Below are 20,267 nucleotides of genomic sequence, written 5' to 3'. Positions count from 1 at the left end.
CCACACCACTCGGCTGATCTACAGATGGCGGTAACGCACCGAGTTGCGCCAACAGAGACGGCGAGGAGGAAGAGTGCGAGCTAGCTAACAGGGGTGTAAACAGCACAGGTTAGACATTCATTAAAAATCAGAGCAGGGTGTATTGATGGAGGGTTAGCTGAGGTTGTTGGCCTTGTTGAACAGCTTTGTGAAACTCCGCAGGGCACTTTGAATAGATTGTAATGGAACATTCTGATCAGATTTCACACGCATCGTTTCTCTTCGTGCTCTTGTGTTTATTTGGATTATTATCCAGTTGATTTATTCATATTTCAGAGCTGGAATCGAAAGGAGTTTGAACTCTGACATGATTGAAATTAAACAGAAAAACACTGCAGTCTTTCATTCCTTTCTTCTCTTTAATTGGTCGTCGAGTAAACACACACTAACAGCTGACTCTTCAGCCCAGCCACAGTGCAAAGCACCTAGCCAACAAATCACCACTGTAGTCTTGTAGTTTTAGGATTTCTGCATGAAGTGGCACAAAATGTCAGCTGTCATTGGTTGAAAACTTTGCAAAAGACAGTTGTACTCCCTGCTGTAGTTCAGGCTCCGTCCCCCTGCCCACTTCCCACTCACCGCCAGTCAGACACGAGGTTTTCACTTACTCACATTATGTGATATCTCCACAGTACCTTTGACAGGTGACCTAGACATCTCTCGGAGCTCTGACACTGTTAAGCGTAAATCAGTCGAGAGAAACCCTGGGAATATTTCAGTATCGCTGTGTGCTGTATTCTGCTGCAGCGAGAGAGATTGCGAGCGAGGAGGCTGTGTGATGTGCGCGCGGCCCCTGTGGGAGGATATGTGTGTGGGTGTCCAGCAGCGCTCTCGGCCCTGCTGGTTGTGTAACCAGCGATGGAAGTCATAGACGAGGGATGGGGTGGTGTGTGGGAGGGATGTGTCATCCCCATCACTCCCAGGTCGTGTCAGCTGTGGAAGCGTTGGACTTCTGAGGGCCGTGGTGTTGCTGCAGCACCAGCACGGGCTATATTTGTCTCCCAATGCTTTGTCTAAAGACATGAAAACACAGCGCTTTGTGTAGGCCCTGTGAACAACATAGAAACACATTCTGTGTCCAAACATGGCGTGTAAAATGACTCCACAGGAGAGCTGGTGCTGTTTCTGTGATTGCAGATTTCGGCTTATTGTTTAAACTGCAGGTACAGAGAGTCATCAAGCTCCAGGTATGTTATTAAAGCTGCCATCAAAACCGCCTCTGTACTTAATTTTAAGCATCACTTCTGTTTGATAACCATTCATTTAACCAAACATTAAAACCCCTGCTAGCCCCAAATCGCCTTTGCTTCGCTGCAGCAGCTGGAAATTCCTGAGAGAGGAATGCACACGGCTGCTCCTGATAATCTTTTTTTTTATTATTTTGGGAACTGTAAAAACAGGATGACAGTGTCGGGAGCGCGGCCTTCACATACGCCAACCTGCCTCCAACAGTCTCCCGTTCGTTGTGAGACAGCACAGATAAAAAAAGACAGAATTTAAAAATAATAAGAAGTAGAAAAAGAAGAGGAGGTGAGTGAAAATAAGTACATTTACTCAGGAACTGTTCTGGATTATATTTTGATGGTACTTCCTTTTCTTGTTTGATGTACCTGGATGTGTACACTCTATAAACTTTCTGTACCTTCATGTTTCCTTCTGTGTGTTGCGCTGGAAGCCGCTTTATGTCATCGGACTCCATTTATAAACTAACTTTAGCCAGGTTGTGCGTTAAGTCACATGATTTGGAAAAGTCGAATCCCAGTCCAGCAGCATTAAACGACTCAAACTCATCGTCCACAGACCGTGTGACCATGTATGGCTACTTAAAGAATTAAAGGTGCACTCTGTAATTTCTGTGAAGAAAACAGAAATCAGAATAATTTCACTGACTGATTTTCTTCTGGCTAAACAAACTAACTTAAACTCTCTTTGTTTTAAGGACTGAATAAACAAACTGACATTAACATCAAGTACATTAGGACGATATTTCACATCGAGTTAAAGTGATTACGAGAATTAATTACGTGTTTATGAAACAGTCTGTGATCCCGCTGATGATTATAAACGACCTGTAACAGCAAACGAGACCATCCGCGAACAGACTGCTGTTATTATATTGTTATTATAAAGGCCTGTGCTCGGGTCCAACCACATACATCACATATACAATTACAAATAAATACATTACCTCATCGTGATCCATCCTGCGGTCTCTCTGTCACTCGCTTCCAAAACAAATGCAAGTGCCGCCAACACGCTCTAGCACACGGCAGGCGCTGGTGTCATACTTAAAGTCTAAATTGTAGTATTGCTTCTTACTATACCGTAGTCATTTGACAAGCTGTGGGATGAAAAGTACGAAGCTATTAAACTACAACTCTCACTTTTGTTCTGCACCAGAACCTCGAGACGCTCAAGACCACATGCACCATGCTGGAGGAGCAGGTGGTGGAGCTGGAGAGCATGAACGACGAGCTGCTGGAGAAGGAGAGACAGTGGGACGCCTGGAGGGCGACGCTGGAGGACGAGAAGAACCAGGCCGAGAGACGGACCAGGGAGGTCCAGAGAATGCTGGACACGGAGAAACAGAACAGGTTATAAGAACGCCCACACGCACGCCGCATCGCGTTAATTGCGTGGGCATTTATTGACTGAAGTGACCTTCAAATTTGTGTAAAGTTCTCACAGTGTCAAAGAAATATTGAGATATTTTTATTGTGCAGTTGAAATTAATAAACTCATCTGAGTTTCTCCACCCAGAGTGGCCTCGGTGCTCTGTGATATAATTAAACCACAAGACATTTTCAGAAGGGTTATAAGTTTTTTTTCCTCCACGCTGGAAATAACTCCGTGTTGCTGTTGCTATCAGCTTTGGATCTGGCTCCTTCTCCCGCCTACACACACTGAACGCAACAAGTTTAGGCATATTCTCTTGGGTTTGTCCAAAGGTATTCTGGGAAATATATGAAATTATTTTCTGAGTTGGTGTAGGCAGGGGCAGGTGATGAAAACAGGGTACACAGAACGCATATTAAGACACAGATAGGTCTCCACCCTGAACTAACCCTTCAGACGAAGAATACATAACAACCATACATCAGCGCAGTTCATCTAAACAGCCAGTGAAATTATGAAGCTGAACTGGAAGACTAAGCGCTCACAGACTCCAGATAACTAGTGTAAACAACCTTCTTTTTTATGCTGCAGGCTTCGTGCAGAGCAGCGCAGCTCGGAGTCGCGGCAGGCTGTGGAGCAGGCAGTTAAGGAGCACAAAGCTGAGATCCTGGCCCTGCAGCAGGCCCTCAAAGACCAGAAGCTCAAAGCCGAGAGCCTGGCAGACACCGTGAGCATTTCCACACCGTCGGATAAGTGTTTTACTTTGTGCGGTTAGCAGATGTTACAGCAAACTCTTCCTGTCGTCTGTTTCTCAGTTGAATGATCTGGAGAAGAAGCATGCCATGCTGGAGATGAACGCCCGCAGTCTGCAGCAAAAGCTGGAGAGCGAGAGGGATCTGAAGCAGAGGCTGCTGGAGGAGGTGCGTTCTGTATTTTCACGCACGCACTTCATTTGATCTCTGTTGTTGCTTCGGTGCGTGATGTACAAATTTGAGGTGTTGTGATGTTTTCTTTGCATGTTTTTCTTGTTACATTTATGCCTCTGCTGCAAATCAAATGCCAGAAAGAGAGAGTGTTTTCTTCTCTGTTCGCAAAGTCGCATCATGGCGAAAAAGGCTGAGCCGCTGCTATCATGTGAAGAAATCAATTGTGAGAATTGGCAAAGCTGCAAGGTCACAGCGTCCAGATGATGATGTAACAGCTGTTATCACCTCCACAGCAAGAGAAACTGCAGCAGCAGATGGATGCCCAGAAGACCCACATCTTCCGTCTGACCCAGGGGCTGCAGGACGCTCTGGACCAGACGGACCTGCTGAAGACCGAGAGGACTGACCTGGAGTACCAGCTGGAGAACATCCAGGTGCTGCTACGTACATTTACACACTCGCACACACAATCCTGCCAATGTATATCCACAGAAAAACACACACACACTCAGAGGTTATGAGTTCACAGTCACTGCACGGACTGGGAGCAAATCTTTCGTTTGTTTGCAGGCTTGTTTTCTCCCCCGCTGTTCTGTCCCTTTTTTGTTTTAGTGGTGAAAGACATAAACACCCCCAACACTTAGTTTTTTACCCCCACGGCCTTTTTTTTTTTTTTTCTTTTACTCCACCCTCCTCCCTTCTCCGTCCCTCTGTCACCCTCTCTGTGTGAAGTGAAGTACTTGAGGAGAAATTCATGGCAGTAGTGATGTTCACTTAGCTCCACCTGCAGGCCGTGTACTCCCATGAGAAGGTGAAAATGGAGGGGACCATCACCCAGCAGACCAAGCTCATAGACTTCCTCCAGTCCCAGGCCCACGGTGGCTCCAAGAAGAAAAAGGTCAGATGAGATTTGAGTTGGGCTGATTACAGTAAACGGGTCTTATAAATACATTATTGTGAAAGCCTTGAAGGAAGTAATAAACTTTAAAAACAAGCAAAAGCAGGAAGCTGAGACGACAATGTTACAGAGCAAACACTCAAGACAAACACGAGGAAGCCGAATCTAAAGTGAGTTAAAACAAGAAGACGGAGCAGAAAATGTAAAAACAAAAAGTCAGTATGAGTAAAAAGGAATAAAAGCTATGCAGCTTATGCAAATAAAGGGGCGAATAAAAGAGTCAAGATCAGTAAAGGATGATAAGAAGAAGACACCAGATCAGAGGAATCAGGAACAGATAAAAAGATTAAGAGCTGTAAAAAGAATAAAAAGATTCACATAAAAGCAGTTTGATAAAAGAAGTGATTTAAAAGACGTTATGGATCTCCTCTGGTAGACGATATCCTGTTTGAGTTTTTGAGATCACAAAGGCACAAAGTAACAGTCGTTTGTTTTTATAGGATGAGTTAAAGAAGAATTTGTTCAAAAGAGGCATCTGAATGAAAATGACAAGTTTCATAATTACCTGACTTATAAAGGTTAAACTCGGGGTAACCGCTGATGAGTCACTTTATCCACAACCTGTCATTAAATCTTCAACAAGAGCTGCAGATTGTCACCACACGGAAACTGAATTAGAACGGAGTAAAAATGAGGATCCCAGTTGTGGTGAACAAAGTGTTGGCTGCTGTCTCAGGGTCTGTTCGGGCGTCGTCGAGAGGACCTGTTGGCTGCCATGGCTGCTCAGGCGCAGTCTCAGGGTCAGAGTCAAGGCCAGGTTTCCCCTGTGCCCCCCATCCAGCCGGTGCCCCTGCAGTACAGCGACATGAAGGCAGCTCTGGACAAAGAGCGCGCTCGCTGCACCGAGCTGGAGGACGCTCTGCAGAAAATGAGAGCGGAGCTGCGATCCCTGAGAGAGGAAGGTGAGACGTCTTCTCTACGATCTGGACACAGTTTATTTTAGTGATAGTTTACTCCCTAAGTTAATCAATTCTTCTGACTCCAGCGCTCCAGTATAAGGACCACCCTAACTCTACGAACCCGGCCGCAGCACGGCAGCAGATGATCATGTCAGCTATAAAGTCTCCTGAGCACCAGCAGGGCCCGACTAACCTGGCACCCTCCAACTCCGGACGCAGGAAGGAGACCGCAACACCCGAGGGTGAGTGAACACAGGATGTTTTTGATGAAGCGCAACCTTTTTTCACCCTGACAGACACGTAGATGCAGGTTTTCCGGCTTAATACTTGAAACATACCGGCCCCGACCTGCACACACACATAGACACACACACACAAATCAAATAATCACTCGCGAAGGATCGATTACGAAGCTCTCACTATCCTTTTTCTTTCACACACCTTTCAGAGAGAAGGAGGGTCACTTTTGAAAGTAAGTTATCCAAACTCGTGGTTTCTGCAGTTTGGTCTCTTATCTCCCCGACTCTTTTTTGCCTCATCCACATCCTTGAAAGGCCAGATTTTCAAAAGCTCTGCACTTTTTCTTTTATAAAAAAAAAAAAACAAGATAAAAAATGCGTGCTCCCACCAGGCTGGTCAGGTGAGGCTGAGAAATCTCCAGGCAAATTCTTTCACCTTGTCAGTGCACAGCTTTAGAAATCTGAAGCATTTTTTTTTTTTTTTCTTGGTTGCTGACAGCTAAGCTTATCTGATTTTGCAGAACTCTGCTCTGCTCTTTGACTCACTTACAACCCCACCTGAACGTCACATCATACACTCACAGAGATTCACCACATGATAAACTCTGCAATGCACAAAACGCTGTTCGGACCGACGCTCTAAAGGTATTATCCAGTCGCCTCGTTGCGTCTCACCACGCTGTCCTAATCTTATGTCACTGATATCGATCTTTCTGAGGAAATCTCGGGATTGTGTAAGAATAAAAGGATATAAGAACATAAAAAGACATAAATCCTGTAAGAGCAACTCACTTTAAGAATTGTTATTATATAAAACACTTGGTAAACTAATAAGTGCATATTACAGGAAAGAAAAGCTACAGAAAGCCACATGAAGAGCGTCGCTTTAACATGTTTTACAGTCAGAACATGTTTAGATAGCATCTGTAGTATACGATGTCCAAATGTACCTCATGCTGACATCAACAGGTCCTCTGGTGTACATGCGTGACTGACTGGATAATGCCTTTAAAATGCAACAGCGAGTGGGCACAAGCAAAGGGATTGATTCAATCAATATTCTTTTTCAAGCCTTTTTGTCTTCAGAGTTTACTTGCTTATGCATTTTGCTAAACATCTTACAGTTCTGTTGGAAACCCTTCTTTTGTTGAACTGAGTTCGTGGCGGGTTATGGCATGGTTGCACTGAGGTTTTTTTGTTTTGAAGTGATGGATGTTACCCGGCACAGTTACAGCATGCTGCAGCCGCCCGCCCTTCACTGTGTTTCCTGACTGTATTCAGAGTATAGCCGCCGCTTGAAGGACAGTCAGAGAGACAGAGAGCGGGAGAGAGAGAGGGTGGTGCACCACAACACCGCTCACCGCTTCACAGTGGGACTCAACATGAGAGCTGCCAAGTGCACCGTGTGCCTGGATACTGTGCACTTTGGTCGCCAAGCTGCTACCTGTCTCGGTGAGTTACAGATGAGTCGGAGAGGCCGGACGAAACTAAACGATCCACATCGTTAAAGGAGCGCTACGTAGTGAAGAGAAAGATTTATTTACGTCTAATCAAACTCTCTTTAGTTTCACGACTGAATAAGCAAACTGACCTTTACAGGACGACACAGTTTATTCTGTTTTCCTTCGTTTATAAGTGGCGGACCCTGCCACCTTTCTAGCTCCAAACTGTGTTTTCCCCTGAGAACAGATTGTTTATTCACTTATAGAAAAGATAAATACGTCTAAATTTGTTCTTTCACCTCATTAATATTGTAAATGTTAAAATTCTGAGTTTGAATTTCTCTCCTCGAAACTGCACAGTGCTCCTTTAACTTCATGTGAACTGAAAACAGATTTTGTGCTTTTACTTGTCGATCATTAGAATGCATTTTAGTTTACAGTTGATATTTTGACTCCAGCACATTCACGTCAGAAACAGTCAAACAGATCCACAAACATGTCTGTGTGTAGTCAGTTAAACGTCTCAGAACCAGCACACGAAAATGAAACTGTAGTATTTAAAATCTGTAACGTGTGTGTTTTGTTTTGTCTATAATTACATTCTTGTCTCAGCCACAAAAATGCAGCGTTATGAAAAAAGGTTACAGGCAGGACGAGTGAGCAGCCGTCACCATGGTTTCACAGATCGTAATGACACCGTTTATCATCTTCTCCATTTAGACAACAGAAAACACACAACAAACATAAACTAGAATGAGACTCAGTAGAGCGCAAAACTTCCGCCAAGGTCCAACAATCCCGGTTAATTTAATCAAATCTAGCTCGATGTCAAACTCGATAGCTCTGTATCACTTTTTCATGTTAAGCTGATCTGGGATGCAAATCAGATTGTACTCACTTATTGATTTTCATCACGATCTATGCACTGTTGCCTAGAAATGAGAATGTTTTAAAGGCTCTTTAAAGAGTTATGATGCCACTAATACACCTGCTGATGAGCAACAGGAGAATGTTGAACTCGTGAAACCTGATGTATAATATTCACACGTCAGTCTTCTTGTTATTTAACGCTGTTGTGTATTTTTCTGTTGCATAAATAGAAGTCATGATCAATGAGAGTGATGATGATGATGTGTGAATCATGGTGACGGCTGCTGCTGTTGCCTCTCGCTCACTGTCATTGTTCCTCCTGACCTTTTTATAACACCGCCTCTTTTTGTGTGGCTGAGACCAGAATTACAGACGTGTTCAAAGTTTTATCCGTACATGAACTCATCACAAATTACAACGGTTTCTTTTGTCGCCTGACAGTTTTGAGACCTTTCCTTGATTTGATGTCACTTGTGCTCTTCCTTTTTGTGCCGTTGTCGGCCCAAAAGGGAAGAGAGAGAGGAGACAGAAGCGGCTGTGGCTTTGCTTCCTCTTGAACGATGCTTTATCTCCTCAGAATGTCACGCTCTGTGCCACCCGAAATGCTCCCCCTGCCTTCCAGCCACATGTGGCATGTCCAGCGACTGCTCCCTGCATCTGTCTGAGGGCCTGTGTCGGGACAAAGGCAGCTCCCCGGGCCAGCAGCTCAAAGAGGCCAGCGGACACATGCACCTGGAGGGCTGGATGAAGCAGCCCAGGTGAGCCGCGAACGCACAAGGTGTCATCGATTTAAAGGGATATTCCGGTGTAAATTTAATCCATGGTCTAACACATCGTGAAACTGTGTTAGACTCCCTCTCTTGAGATCAAGTTAGCAGACCGCTTATTTACGGAGTTTTATAAACCTCAGTAACGACCGCACGACAAAAATACACTGCAGTAAATGGATCCAAATATAAACCGCCACCAAAAAGCCACAAATAATGCTCAGAACAGCACCAAACTTCAGCAACAGTACAAATCGGGTCTCAGCACATAGTCCGGGGCATCTAACCTCCGCTAGCTTAGCTGGATTTCTACTGAAAAGCTGACTAAATTTACCACTCTTCTGCAGCAGCTTCCTGTTGACGGGAAGTCCCGACGAGTCGATTACCGAGTGCAGTAGAGTTCCGCGGCTCATGGATGAAAATGTATGATTATGACTCCATGGAAAAGCAATCAAAGTTCATATGTGTCTCAGCTGCCAGTTTATAACAGTTATTATCGAGAGCGGACAGGGAAAAGAACGGAATTGAGCATTTCTAACCGCACTCGGTAATCGTCGCGTCGGGACTTCCCCGACCCGGAAGCTGATGGAGGAGAGTTGAAATCTGTTTTTAGCTTCCCAATAGAAATCCAGCTAAGCTAGCGGAGGTTAGATGCCCCGGACTATGTGCTGAGACCCTATTTGTACTGTTGCTGAAGTTTGGTGCTGTTCTGAGCATTATTTGTGGCTTTTTGGTGGCGGTTTATATTTGGATCCATTTACTGCAGTGTATTGTTGTCGTGCGGTCGTTTCTGAGGTTGATAAAACTCCGTAAATTAGCGGTCTGCTAACTTGATCTCTTGAGAGGGAGTCTAACAAAGTTTCACGGTGATTTAGACCATGGATTAAACTTACACCGGAATATCCCTTTAATCCTTTGTCTCTCTAATCACACGGGGCAGAGATTCATCTAGACACTGGGAATAGAAACAGCTGCGTCTCTGCTTAACCCATGACGGTGTGTCTGATTTACACCTACAACTCCTTAATAAAGAAGTGGAGAAACTTACAGCTGTTTCCATTTGGACCTCGAGGAACCACTGAATAGTTTAATGTGTGAGTGTTGAAGCGATGTGGGTCATATGCTTCAGAGGAACTCGCTAAATCTGCACCCAGGAGTGTTGAAGCAGTTCAACACCTTACCAAGACACTTCATGTCGTGTATCCGTCATGTCCTTCACACCTATGAGTGTATTTGTCTCGAACAATATAGTGTCTCTGATGCACCGCGGCTGTGTCATCCCCTCCCACTGATCAGGCAGGCTCATGTTACTTAACTCGAGTCCTCTCAGGAGCTCTCTGTGCTGTTCTGTCTGGCACCTATCTGGTACTTAGACCAGTTTAAACACACAAAAAATGTTGGATCCTGCTTTGTAGCTTCGTAGTAACGCAGCTGCCTCGTGTGTTTGCAGGAATGGGAAGCGAGGCCAGGGCTGGGAGAGAAAGTACATGGTCCTGGATGGGACTAAAGTGTCCATCTACGAGATCGAGCCCCGAGAAGGTTGATTTTTATTTTTACCGGAAGAACATCCTTCACCTTCGTCACAAACGCTGCCTCGACTAACATGTTTCTTTATGTTTGTGTGTTTTTCAGATTCAGTGAAGCCGCTGGAAGAGTTCGACTTGTGTTTGTCAGACGGAGAGGTGGTTGTTCACGGAGCCGTGGGGGCGTCTGAGCTACCAAACACTGCCAAGTCAGGTACTTTACAGTACAAAGAGTGTCAGAACCACCTTCCTGACACTCATCCGCATCCTGTGATCTGTCACAGAATCACAGTTTTTGTCTGGTTTATACAAGATTTTATTGTCAAACACAGACATCCACAACAGTGAGAGGACTGACAGCTGAAGTGAAAAGCATTGATTATCTAAATATGATGCAACACTCTGCTGGGAAACCTCGGGAAGCATTTACGTGGAAGTCATTCCACCAATATCGATGTGAGAGAGGAAAAATCCATCGATAGACGATATGACAGCGAATTACTGAATTTGTTGAGCTGAAGTGGAAATGGACCTTTTCTATGTTGACTGTGCACAGATACCAAAAAAATAGAGTCATTTTTAACTGATCATATATTGTATGAATAGAGTACTGATCTTTAAAGTAACTATAGCTGTGAAATAGATCTCTCAGTGGAGTAAAATGTAGAATATTTCCCTCGGTGGTGGAGATGAAGAAGTAGCAGCGTGATGTCTGTCAAGTGGCATCCACATAAACGCGGTGACTCAAAGTTTCCATAGCAACGAGATGATCATTGTTACTCACTTCACCTGTCGGTGCTTTTCAGTGATGTGGCTGATCGGTATGTTTTAAACCTACTGAGCAGATTTCTGAGGAGGTTTGCGTCCTGAGAGAGAATTAATTCTGAAGTCGTGCCTCACTTATGTCCCCTGTGTGTCAGATGTTCCCTACGTCCTGAAGCTGGAGTCCCGTTGTCACGCCCCCTGCTGGCCTGGACAGGCACTTTACTTCATGGCTCCCAGTTTCCCAGACAAACAGCGCTGGGTGGCTGTCATGGAGTCCGTGGTGGCCGCAGGGCGGGCCTCACGGGAGAAGGCCGAGGCCGACGCAGTGAGTATCTCTGGAGCAGGCGATGGGGGGCGACGGGGGGCAGTTTGGCTCTCAGCGTCCTCGATGTCTGCTGACTCAAATCAGAAACCGTTACGAGCGCAGGCACAGATCGCTGCCTCGTCTATGGCTGCGATCGTAAACTGGCTGTTTAACTGTGTGTGGGCTTTTTTCATGAGCAGCAGACGTTGTATTCTCTTAAGAACTGAGTTTAGTGATAACCCCCAGTTCACTTATATGTGTCGTTAATTGTCCCCTTCTTCTCTCTCCCTCCTCTCTCTCTCTCTCTCTCTCTCTCTTTCTCTCTTTGTCCTTCTCACTGCTGTTTGTTGCTTTTTCATCATGCCACACTGTATGTCCGGTATATGGGCATGTTTTGTTGATTTGCTCTATTCTGCCCATCCCATTGGGTTTCATTGTTACACATAGGCTGCTGTGTCCAAAAGACAAATGGTTCTGTCTCCACTGGTCCAGGTAAAGAGTTACAAAGACAAACATGAGACTGACTGACGCACACACACACACACACACACACACACACACGAGGCACGCAGTAGTGCATGTGTCTGTCATTGTGTTGGTTGGTCATCCCCCCCCCCTGCTCTCACCTCACCTGCTGTGAGCGCTCCTCACTCTCACTGTCCTCTGCTACACTGTCGCGTCCCGTACCAACTCTGTGTCGACGTCACACTTTGAGTGTTGCTCAGATCTTCTTCCCTGCCTCTGGTGTCCCTGTTTTTATAGCCACAGTACACAACTGGGCACCAAGATGTTTGATCATCTTTGGGTCGATCCTCCTCGGCTGTCCCGTCCAGAGGACCAGGGATCAGACAGTGGGTCTTTACCTGCTCGTGTACTCGTCTGTGTTTTCACCCCCCGCTGCTCCTCCGCACTCCCCGTAGAGACTGGGACTAAAGTCACGTGACACAACTGGGCGACATGAACTTGACTTCACAGTGTTGACGTGACATTTATCACAGTGACTTGAATCCCTGATTTCTTTTTACATCTTTTTTGCCATCTTCCCATGATGCTTTTCAGGTTAGCCGGTTTAGAGTGACGGACCTCATGCTATGTACAGACAAACACCTATAGATTTATCAGCTCTTTGTGGAGCAAGCTGATAAAAGCTCATGCCAAATTATTGTTGACGAAATTAAAGGGGCACTATGTAGTTTTGGAGGAGAAATACAAACTCATGAATGTTATATTTACAATAATACAAACTCAGAGATGTTTATTTGTCCCGTAAGAGAATAAACAAGTTGTTCTCAGGTGGAAAATAATGTCCCAGAACACTGTTTTAAGCTGGAAAGATGGCAGGGTCCGCCACATATAAACAAAGTTAAAACAGTATAAAGTGTGTCGTCCTTTAAGGTCAGTTTGTTTATTCAGTTTATTCAGTCATGAAAACAAACAGAGGTTTATTTTGTTTATTTAGCACCCTGCAGGAACCGATGTCATGGCTTTTAAGTCGCTAAAGAGGAACTTCTTCTAGGAAACATCCAACAAATCATGCTGATTTAATCTTTATTTAATTATGTTATACAGAAATACAGGAATATACACATTGATAACATTTCTGTAAATGAGCCTCTTTAGCTTTCACAGTTGATTTTTTGACTGCAGTCCCGTCCAGAAAAATGACACTCGATTTATCAACAATTTCTAATCAGTCATTATCAATTTTCTGTTTCCGTAAAGCGAAACAAAAACATTACAACTTTTGCCGTCCATGAACATCTCAACCAATAGTTTGAGGAAGTTTAGATAAATTATGACAGTCATCAGACTTTTCTTTCGATGGTTTCAACGTCGGTAAACGCTGTGACTGTGAAAACCACCGCTGGGGATGTTTTGTTGCGAGCACACTTCTGCCGGAGATGATCAGACATCTTTAAATTTAATCAGATATCTCAACTCAAACCGCGCTGTAGTAAGTAAATGAATAAACCCTATGAAGGGTTAAACTTTGCAACGACCTGACTCACATCATTCTTGTGACTGGACTTGTGTGAGGCTGTGAATATGACCTGGACGCAGACTTGTGACTTGGTCCCACCTCTGACACCGTTAACCTGCACACAGTCCTGCAGCCGTCCAACCCCCTCTGTCCTGCCCCTCTGCTGCCTCCCCCTCAGGTCGTGTTGAGGTCGTGACCCCTGACCCCTCACCTCTTTCTGCTCTTACAGAAGCTGCTGGGAAACTCTCTCCTAAAGCTGGAGGGAGACGATAGGCTGGATATTAACTGCACCCTCCCCCTCACAGATCAGGTAATGCTGTTGATGGGGTGTTATTGTACGGAAGCCCTGAGGGCCAAGTGAGAAATCTCATCTCCTGTGTTAATGACATGTGATCTGTTGGGAAAAAAAAGTTCTGCCAGAATAATCTTTTTAAGTTCCTTAATTAATTTCCTTATTTGAGAACATCTGGAAGAGAAAAAAATGGAAAGAATGTGTGAAGAATATTTTTTCCCTTTTTATTCTTTTGTAAACATTTTATTTACAGGAGAAACTTTTTTTCCTGCGTGAAATTATACTGACAATTTTTTTTGTACTGAGACAAAATATTTTTTGATTCGGTTTCACACATTAATTTAGTTTTTTGCCCCTGAACATTGTTTCTTTTTGTCTGCACACAAAAAGAAACAATGTTCAGAAGCAAAAAACTAAATTAATGTGTGAAAAATAAGAAAATACGTGAATAAATATAATTCAGTTGAAAGAAAGAAATTCTGTGGAGGCTTCTTCAGTTCAAGTAAAAACATTTAGTTTTTCAGGAAAAAAAAAAAAGTCATTAGAAAAAAAATATCAGTCTTAAACAATTTCAGTAGGCGATTTATTTTGGAGGGAATTTAGAATTTTTGTGAGTGTGGAACTGAGTGAAATTTTTTTAGGTGAAAATCTTTGAAAGTTTATTTCACACAGGAAAAAAAAACTTTTTTTATTACTGAGTAAAAAAAAGAAAATTAGGTTAAAAAGAATATAAGTCTTTTTTTTTGTTTTCATGCGTGTTGAATGAAGTGGAAAAGAAAATTTCCTCTAGAATTCTTTTTTTTATATTTGTTTTTTACAAACCTAAGATTAAGGGGCAAGCTGTGAAAAATTGATTGTGGACATGATATAACAGTAAAGAAAAAAATATATTTCAGTAGAATTTTTTTCTGTGTGGAAGTGAGTAAGAATGTATTTTCCTGTTTAAACCAAGTAAAAAAAATTTTTGATTCTTGATTTATTTTTAAAAAACTTTTTGCCTGAAAGTTTTTTTCTTTTTCTTTTTTTCTTTTTTTTTTTACTTTTTTTTACTGAAAGTATTTTTTCCTACTGAAACAAAAAACATTTATTTTTAAATCAGTTTCACGCACGAAATGTTTCTTTTTTTTCTCCTGAAATTTTTCTCTCTCATCAAATGTTTTCATAGATGGATATAATTAAGGAACTCAAGATAAAGAGATTATTCTGGCAACGTTTTTTTTCCAGCAGATCACAAGTGACTTATGAAATAATTTTCTCCCCTGTGATACTGATGATCACAGGAGAGAAACTTCTTTAAATCACACTTTGAAAATGCAAAATCAGAAAAAAGAAATTCTCACTTGCCTCTCGGGGCGTCTTTATATTTGATTGTTGTCAGTGCACATGCAGCAAAGACATTTTCACATCATATCTTAAATTATTAATCTGCTGATCGTTTAGACGACCTCGTGTTAGTAATGTTCCTAATTCATGAAGGGACACGGAGCACGGAGCAGATGTTCGGAGGCTCACTGTTACAGTTTACCACACGTTGCTCCTGTTTGAAATGTTCACCCGGAATCATTATAATTACGTTAATGATTGTGTTTCCTTGCTGTGCCGCAGATAGTTCTGGTGGGCTCTGAAGAGGGTCTGTACGCCCTGAACGTTATCAAGAACTCTCTGACTCACATCCCCGGCCTGGGGTCCGTCTTTCAGATCCACGTCGTCAAAGAGCAGGAGAAGCTGCTGATGATTGTCGGTAAGACATTTTACCATTACGAAGTAACTGGCAATAAATAAGGAACTCATTTTCCATCGTCAAAAAGTCCCATGATGTAGAAAAAGTGGGATTTCCATATCTAGCAGGTCAGTGTAGACGGGATAAGAACGCCTGAATAAAAGTGAGCATGATAAGGGAGCTTTAAAGTCTTTGAAAGGCTGCACCGTCTGATCATTTCTTTGATATGTTTTATATAGTTACTTCATCACCAGCTTCTTTGTAATGTCCGTGTGCGCTGCAGGGGACGAGAGAGCGTTGTGTTTGGTGGAGATCAAGAGAGTGAAGCAGTCTCTGGCCCAGTCCCACCTGCCCAGCCAGTCTGAACTGGCCCCCTACATCTTTGAGACGGTCAAAGGCTGCCATCTGTTTGCTGCAGGGAGAGTAGGTCCTCCTCCTCCTGCTCCTCCTCCTCCTCCTCCTCCCCGTCTCTGTGAGACTTGAATCAGATTTTCTGCTCTCTGACTTTCTCTTTAAAAACTGACGTCTCTGTTCTGTTTACAGATAGACAACGGGCCGTGTATATGTGCTGCAATGCCCAACAAGATAACCATCCTGCGCTACAACGACAATCTCAATAAGTACTGCATCCGTAAGGTGAGCGCGACCTGCAGAAGATCTCTCCCTTCTTTATTATTAGCTAGAGATAAAACAAGTACAAAACAGCGAAGGTGTCTTTGTCTCCTCACGCCTCCGTGTTTCATCTCTCAGGAGATTGAAACTCTGGAGCCCTGCAGCTGCATCCACCTGACCAGCTACAGCATCATCATCGGCACCAACAAGTTCTACGAGATCGAGATGAAGCAGTTCGTGCTGGAGGGTGAGAAAAACCACAGCAGACACACAGATATCCTTCATCTGTATGTTGGTTTGCATGCTCTGACTGTGTTTCATGATTTACTCGCCTGCTGAGTGTTTCACAGTATCATCAAACAACTCGACTTTCTGAGACAGAATTTAAATACGTTGTCTGAAAGCAGGTCTTCTGCTTCGTCCACTGCAGAGTTCCTGGACAAGAACGACGTGTCGCTGGCCTCCGCGGTGTTCGCAGCCTCGTCGCACAGTTTCCCCATCGCCATCATGCAGGTGGCGAGCAGCCTGCAGAAGGAGGAATACCTGCTGTGCTTTCACGGTGCGTTTTGAATGAACGGCTGCTCAGCGCGCTGTTTTCTGTCCACAACACACGATGGTAGAAGTTCCCTTAGTAGTAGATAAGATAGAAGATGACTGCAGCAACAACCAACAAGAAGTGTGTCTCAAAAGTGTGTGTCATAATGTATCTGCAGTTTTCTTTAATTAGATGCCAGAGAACAGACAACAACAACCTTTGAAACAGACAGTGACAGGATATAGCTGATGAAACTATTACCAAATGTTTAACACCTACTTGAAGGATTCAAAGTCCAGAATACTTTGAGTTAAATACATTTCTGATAAGACAAAAGTCAACATCAGCATCATAAACATCTCACAGAAAACACTTCAAGTCATCATTTATATTCAGTTTACGAGCAGCTGCTGTTTTTATTCAGTGGATCTGACAGCGTTCCCTCCTGGAGAGCAAAACATCCAAACTTCCTCCTCCTGGGGGAAGTGAAACCTTTTCAAACAGGATGATTGAATTCAACAAAATTCATGTTTCTGGATGTCGTAGAGCTTCTGTGTTCCGCAAAACAAGTTTTTGACGCTCTACTTGTTTATCCAACGTGAATTACCACGAGAGCAAGCGATTAGATAAATGACCGACTTAGTGTGGATCTCTTTACCTGCATGAGCATCAAGTGTGATCACTCTGGTCTCAGGAACTACAGAGCAGGAAGGTTCTCAGGTAGCTTGAGCTGGTACTGATCGAGTAGCCGGTACCAGACGTGTCTCAGGTTTGTTCTTCTTTTATTAACCCTCGAGTTAACGACCTGATTCAAGTGTACGCCAGTGTTTTAATAATTATAATATATTTTATTTATAAGCACCTTTCAGGACACACTACAAAGCAGATAAAAACAGTCAATACATAAAGAAAGACGCTGATGATACAAGAACGTGTTCTGGTGTGACGGAGGCCTCTTGCATGCTGTTGTCTTGTTCACCTTTAATTTAAATCCTAAAACCTTTATTTTATGTTGCAGAGTTCGGGGTGTTTGTCGACACGTACGGACGAAGAAGCCGCACTGAGGACATCAAGTGGAGCCGCCTGCCTCTGTCCTTCGGTAAATGCACTTTGAGCTCCCGCTGCTTTATTCTGCGACCTTATTTTGACATCTTTCTAAATGTTTGTTCTCTCCTCCGGTGCAGCCTACAGAGAGCCCTACCTGTTCGTCACCTACTTCAACTCCCTGGACGTCATCGAGGTTCAGGGACACGCTTCTCTGGGGTGAGACGGAGCAGCTACCGTGGATACGTATTGTTAAAAAACGTCTATTTTGATTTTTTTAGCTGTATTTCCCACATCCCTCTCTGTACTTCCAGACCTACTGTTCTGGCCCACCTGGACATCCCCAACCCTCGCTACCTGGGCCCGGCCATCTCCTCTGGGGCCATTTACCTGGCCTCGTCCTACCAGAACAAACTGCGGGTCATCTGCTGTAAAGGAAGTCTGATCAGAGAGTCCGGAGAGCTGCAGAGGACCGGCTCCAGCCGAGGGTCAGCGCTGCTCCTCGGTTTGAGAAGAGAAAAGAAAAGATGAAAACAAAAGCAATAGAGAGAAAAGAACAGAATTCATATTTGAGCGTGTGGGAGGATTAAAAACACTTCAACACCTACGACACACATTTATTGTCAAGTGTCAGTTCAAACTGAAACACCACTCGATGGAGTTTTGGTTTCAGGCCAACAGTGCCATCTGCTGTGAAAATGTAAAAACCTGCCTCTTGTTTCTTGAGGACGACAACACGGTGAGACGCTGTCCTCTGCTGTGTGTTTTCTACAGGAGTCCCAGTAAGCGATGTCCCCCCACCTACACAGAGCACATCACCAAGCGTCTGACCTCGGGCCCCGGCAGCCACGACGGTCTGCACCGGGAGCCCAGCACCCCGCATCGCTACCGGGAGGGCCGCACCGAGTTCAGACGGGACAAGTCTCCCGCCCGACCGCTGGACAGGGAGAAGTCGCCCGGCAGGGTGCTCGACAGCCGCAGGGAGAGGTCTCCGGGGAGGTTCGGGGACAGCACCCGACTCCACGCCGGGTCGGTCCGGACACAGCTCGCCCCCGTTAACAAGGTACTGCTGGGTGGTTCAATCGAGAACATACTCAAATGTGTATTCTGTCTGGGTAAAAACTTCTATACTCACCTGTTTCAGGACATTCTAACGACATTTTTACAAGTGGAACTGTTCATCGAAATTCTTAACTTTGCACTTAAAATTCTTGTTCAGCGATTAAACCTGAACGTACCTGAACATTATAAAAATCTGAAAGCACAAGAGGATGTTAAATGAACACACACACCCTGAATCTGAACTGAATTCAGCCCTCTGGACATTTAAAACATCCTCTCGAGCTGTTGAACCGTCGAGCGTGACGGTTTTGTCCCGGCTCTTGTCTTGCAGGTGTGGGATCAGTCGTCGGTGTGAGTCCAGTTCGCCGCTGCTCCTGGCTGGAGGTTGAAGAGAAAACTTTGGGGGAAACCTTGAATCCACTCTCGAGCGCAAGCACACACACTTGCACACACCCACCCCCTCACACACACACACACACACACACACACACACACACACATCACTCAGGCTGACTGTCATTGCCTCATCGCCTGTACATAGTGCAGTCTTAGCTCCTCGTTCAGCAACACACACACACACACACACACACACCTGCACTGGGAGACGTCTCCTGCGACAATCCTCTTTTCTGACACGTGCTTTGGCGGGACGAACCCCGCAGTAGATTTGGTGGCAGGGAACCTTCGCTGATCTACAGATCAAGAGGATCTACTTTATAAGATACACTCAAAAGTTGTAAATATTGCCGTCTGAGTTTTTATAGATAAAGGGAATAGTCGGCTGGTGAAGCCATGTCTATTTTTTTTAACAACTGGGTTTCTAAAAGACGTTGCAGGGAGATTAATGATGTCGTTGGTTTGAGAAATACAATATCAACATTTCATTAGAATCTGAAAGATCACATTTGGTTTCTTCTCTGTTCAGAGAATCGAACCGACGTTTAATTGCTCACATAAATCATGATGAGAAAGACGTTTGCACATGAGATTGGATTTGAACAGGAGTTGAGAAAAACTTGTTCTTGTTACATGACCAGTCTTCTTTCTTTGGATCAAATGTATGGTCCTCCTGACTTAATAGCCTTTGATATATAAATGCATATGATTGCTTTATTGACAGTCGTCGTCCGGCCATACTTTGTAAAACGATTATTAAGCAATGTTTTGCTCCGAGTGTTCCTTGTGTTGTTTTTAGCAAACCTAAGATCAAGAAACACGCAGTTTCTGCCTCTGATGCCGGACGTGTTGCAGTCAGGCCGGCCGACGCCGCCTCAGCTTCCTGTTAGACCGCCGCCGCTGCCGCCACCGCTGCTGCTGCTGATTATGGTACAGATGTCCTGTTTCTGTGCAGTGGTATGAAGTCTAGTAATCGTCAGGGGTCGTCACTTTATGGTATCGTTTCTTTAGAGCCGGTAAGACCACCTCCATTCGTCACATCAGTGAGCATGACTAACTTAGAGCAGCACTCGTCGCTTTTTCCGATCTTGATTCTCTCTTGGTTGTTCTTTTTTCTGTCATGTATTCACTTGAATTTGCATTCAGTAAGTAGACATTGATGTTAGACAGTAACTTAAGACTTTCTTGATTTTTAGAGATGTATACCAGTACATGCATTAAACATGATTGAAGTGTTCCTCCTCGTGTGTGTGTGTGTTGGTGTGTTTTCGGGCTTT

The 20,267-nt window shown here is 44.2% G+C and overlaps 1 protein-coding gene across 16 annotated transcripts in view; it reads left to right on the top strand.

Annotated features, from left to right (window-relative positions):
• Window positions 1-20,227, top strand: part of citb (citron rho-interacting serine/threonine kinase b) — a 49,746-nt gene extending 29,519 nt beyond the window's left edge. For 7 of the 16 annotated variants that reach the window (XM_030418171.1, XM_030418178.1, XM_030418167.1 and 4 more), the window contains 25 exons: window positions 2,440-2,633; window positions 3,247-3,382; window positions 3,471-3,575; window positions 3,875-4,015; window positions 4,360-4,479; window positions 5,216-5,441; window positions 5,525-5,680; window positions 5,887-5,910; window positions 6,959-7,129; window positions 8,567-8,747; window positions 10,207-10,295; window positions 10,389-10,493; window positions 11,200-11,369; window positions 11,796-11,840; window positions 13,559-13,639; window positions 15,227-15,362; window positions 15,625-15,764; window positions 15,885-15,977; window positions 16,092-16,200; window positions 16,384-16,512; window positions 17,507-17,587; window positions 17,673-17,751; window positions 17,847-18,020; window positions 18,307-18,595; window positions 18,926-20,227. In XM_030418171.1, coding sequence (XP_030274031.1) covers window positions 2,440-2,633; window positions 3,247-3,382; window positions 3,471-3,575; window positions 3,875-4,015; window positions 4,360-4,479; window positions 5,216-5,441; window positions 5,525-5,680; window positions 5,887-5,910; window positions 6,959-7,129; window positions 8,567-8,747; window positions 10,207-10,295; window positions 10,389-10,493; window positions 11,200-11,369; window positions 11,796-11,840; window positions 13,559-13,639; window positions 15,227-15,362; window positions 15,625-15,764; window positions 15,885-15,977; window positions 16,092-16,200; window positions 16,384-16,512; window positions 17,507-17,587; window positions 17,673-17,751; window positions 17,847-18,020; window positions 18,307-18,595; window positions 18,926-18,949 — 3,198 coding nt within the window. In that variant the 3' untranslated portion in view covers window positions 18,950-20,227. The remainder of the gene's footprint in view (window positions 1-2,439; window positions 2,634-3,246; window positions 3,383-3,470; window positions 3,576-3,874; window positions 4,016-4,359; window positions 4,480-5,215; window positions 5,442-5,524; window positions 5,681-5,886; window positions 5,911-6,958; window positions 7,130-8,566; window positions 8,748-10,206; window positions 10,296-10,388; window positions 10,494-11,199; window positions 11,370-11,795; window positions 11,841-13,558; window positions 13,640-15,226; window positions 15,363-15,624; window positions 15,765-15,884; window positions 15,978-16,091; window positions 16,201-16,383; window positions 16,513-17,506; window positions 17,588-17,672; window positions 17,752-17,846; window positions 18,021-18,306; window positions 18,596-18,925) is intronic. The other 9 variants (XM_030418169.1, XM_030418168.1, XM_030418179.1 and 6 more) reach the window with 7 other exon arrangements.
• The last annotated feature ends 40 nt before the right edge of the window (window positions 20,228-20,267 follow it).

The sequence above is a fragment of the Sparus aurata genome, chromosome 5 (genome assembly GCF_900880675.1).
Source record: "Sparus aurata chromosome 5, fSpaAur1.1, whole genome shotgun sequence".
Classification (NCBI taxonomy): Eukaryota; Metazoa; Chordata; class Actinopteri; order Spariformes; family Sparidae; genus Sparus; species Sparus aurata.
This window is presented reverse-complemented; position numbering and strand designations above follow the sequence as displayed.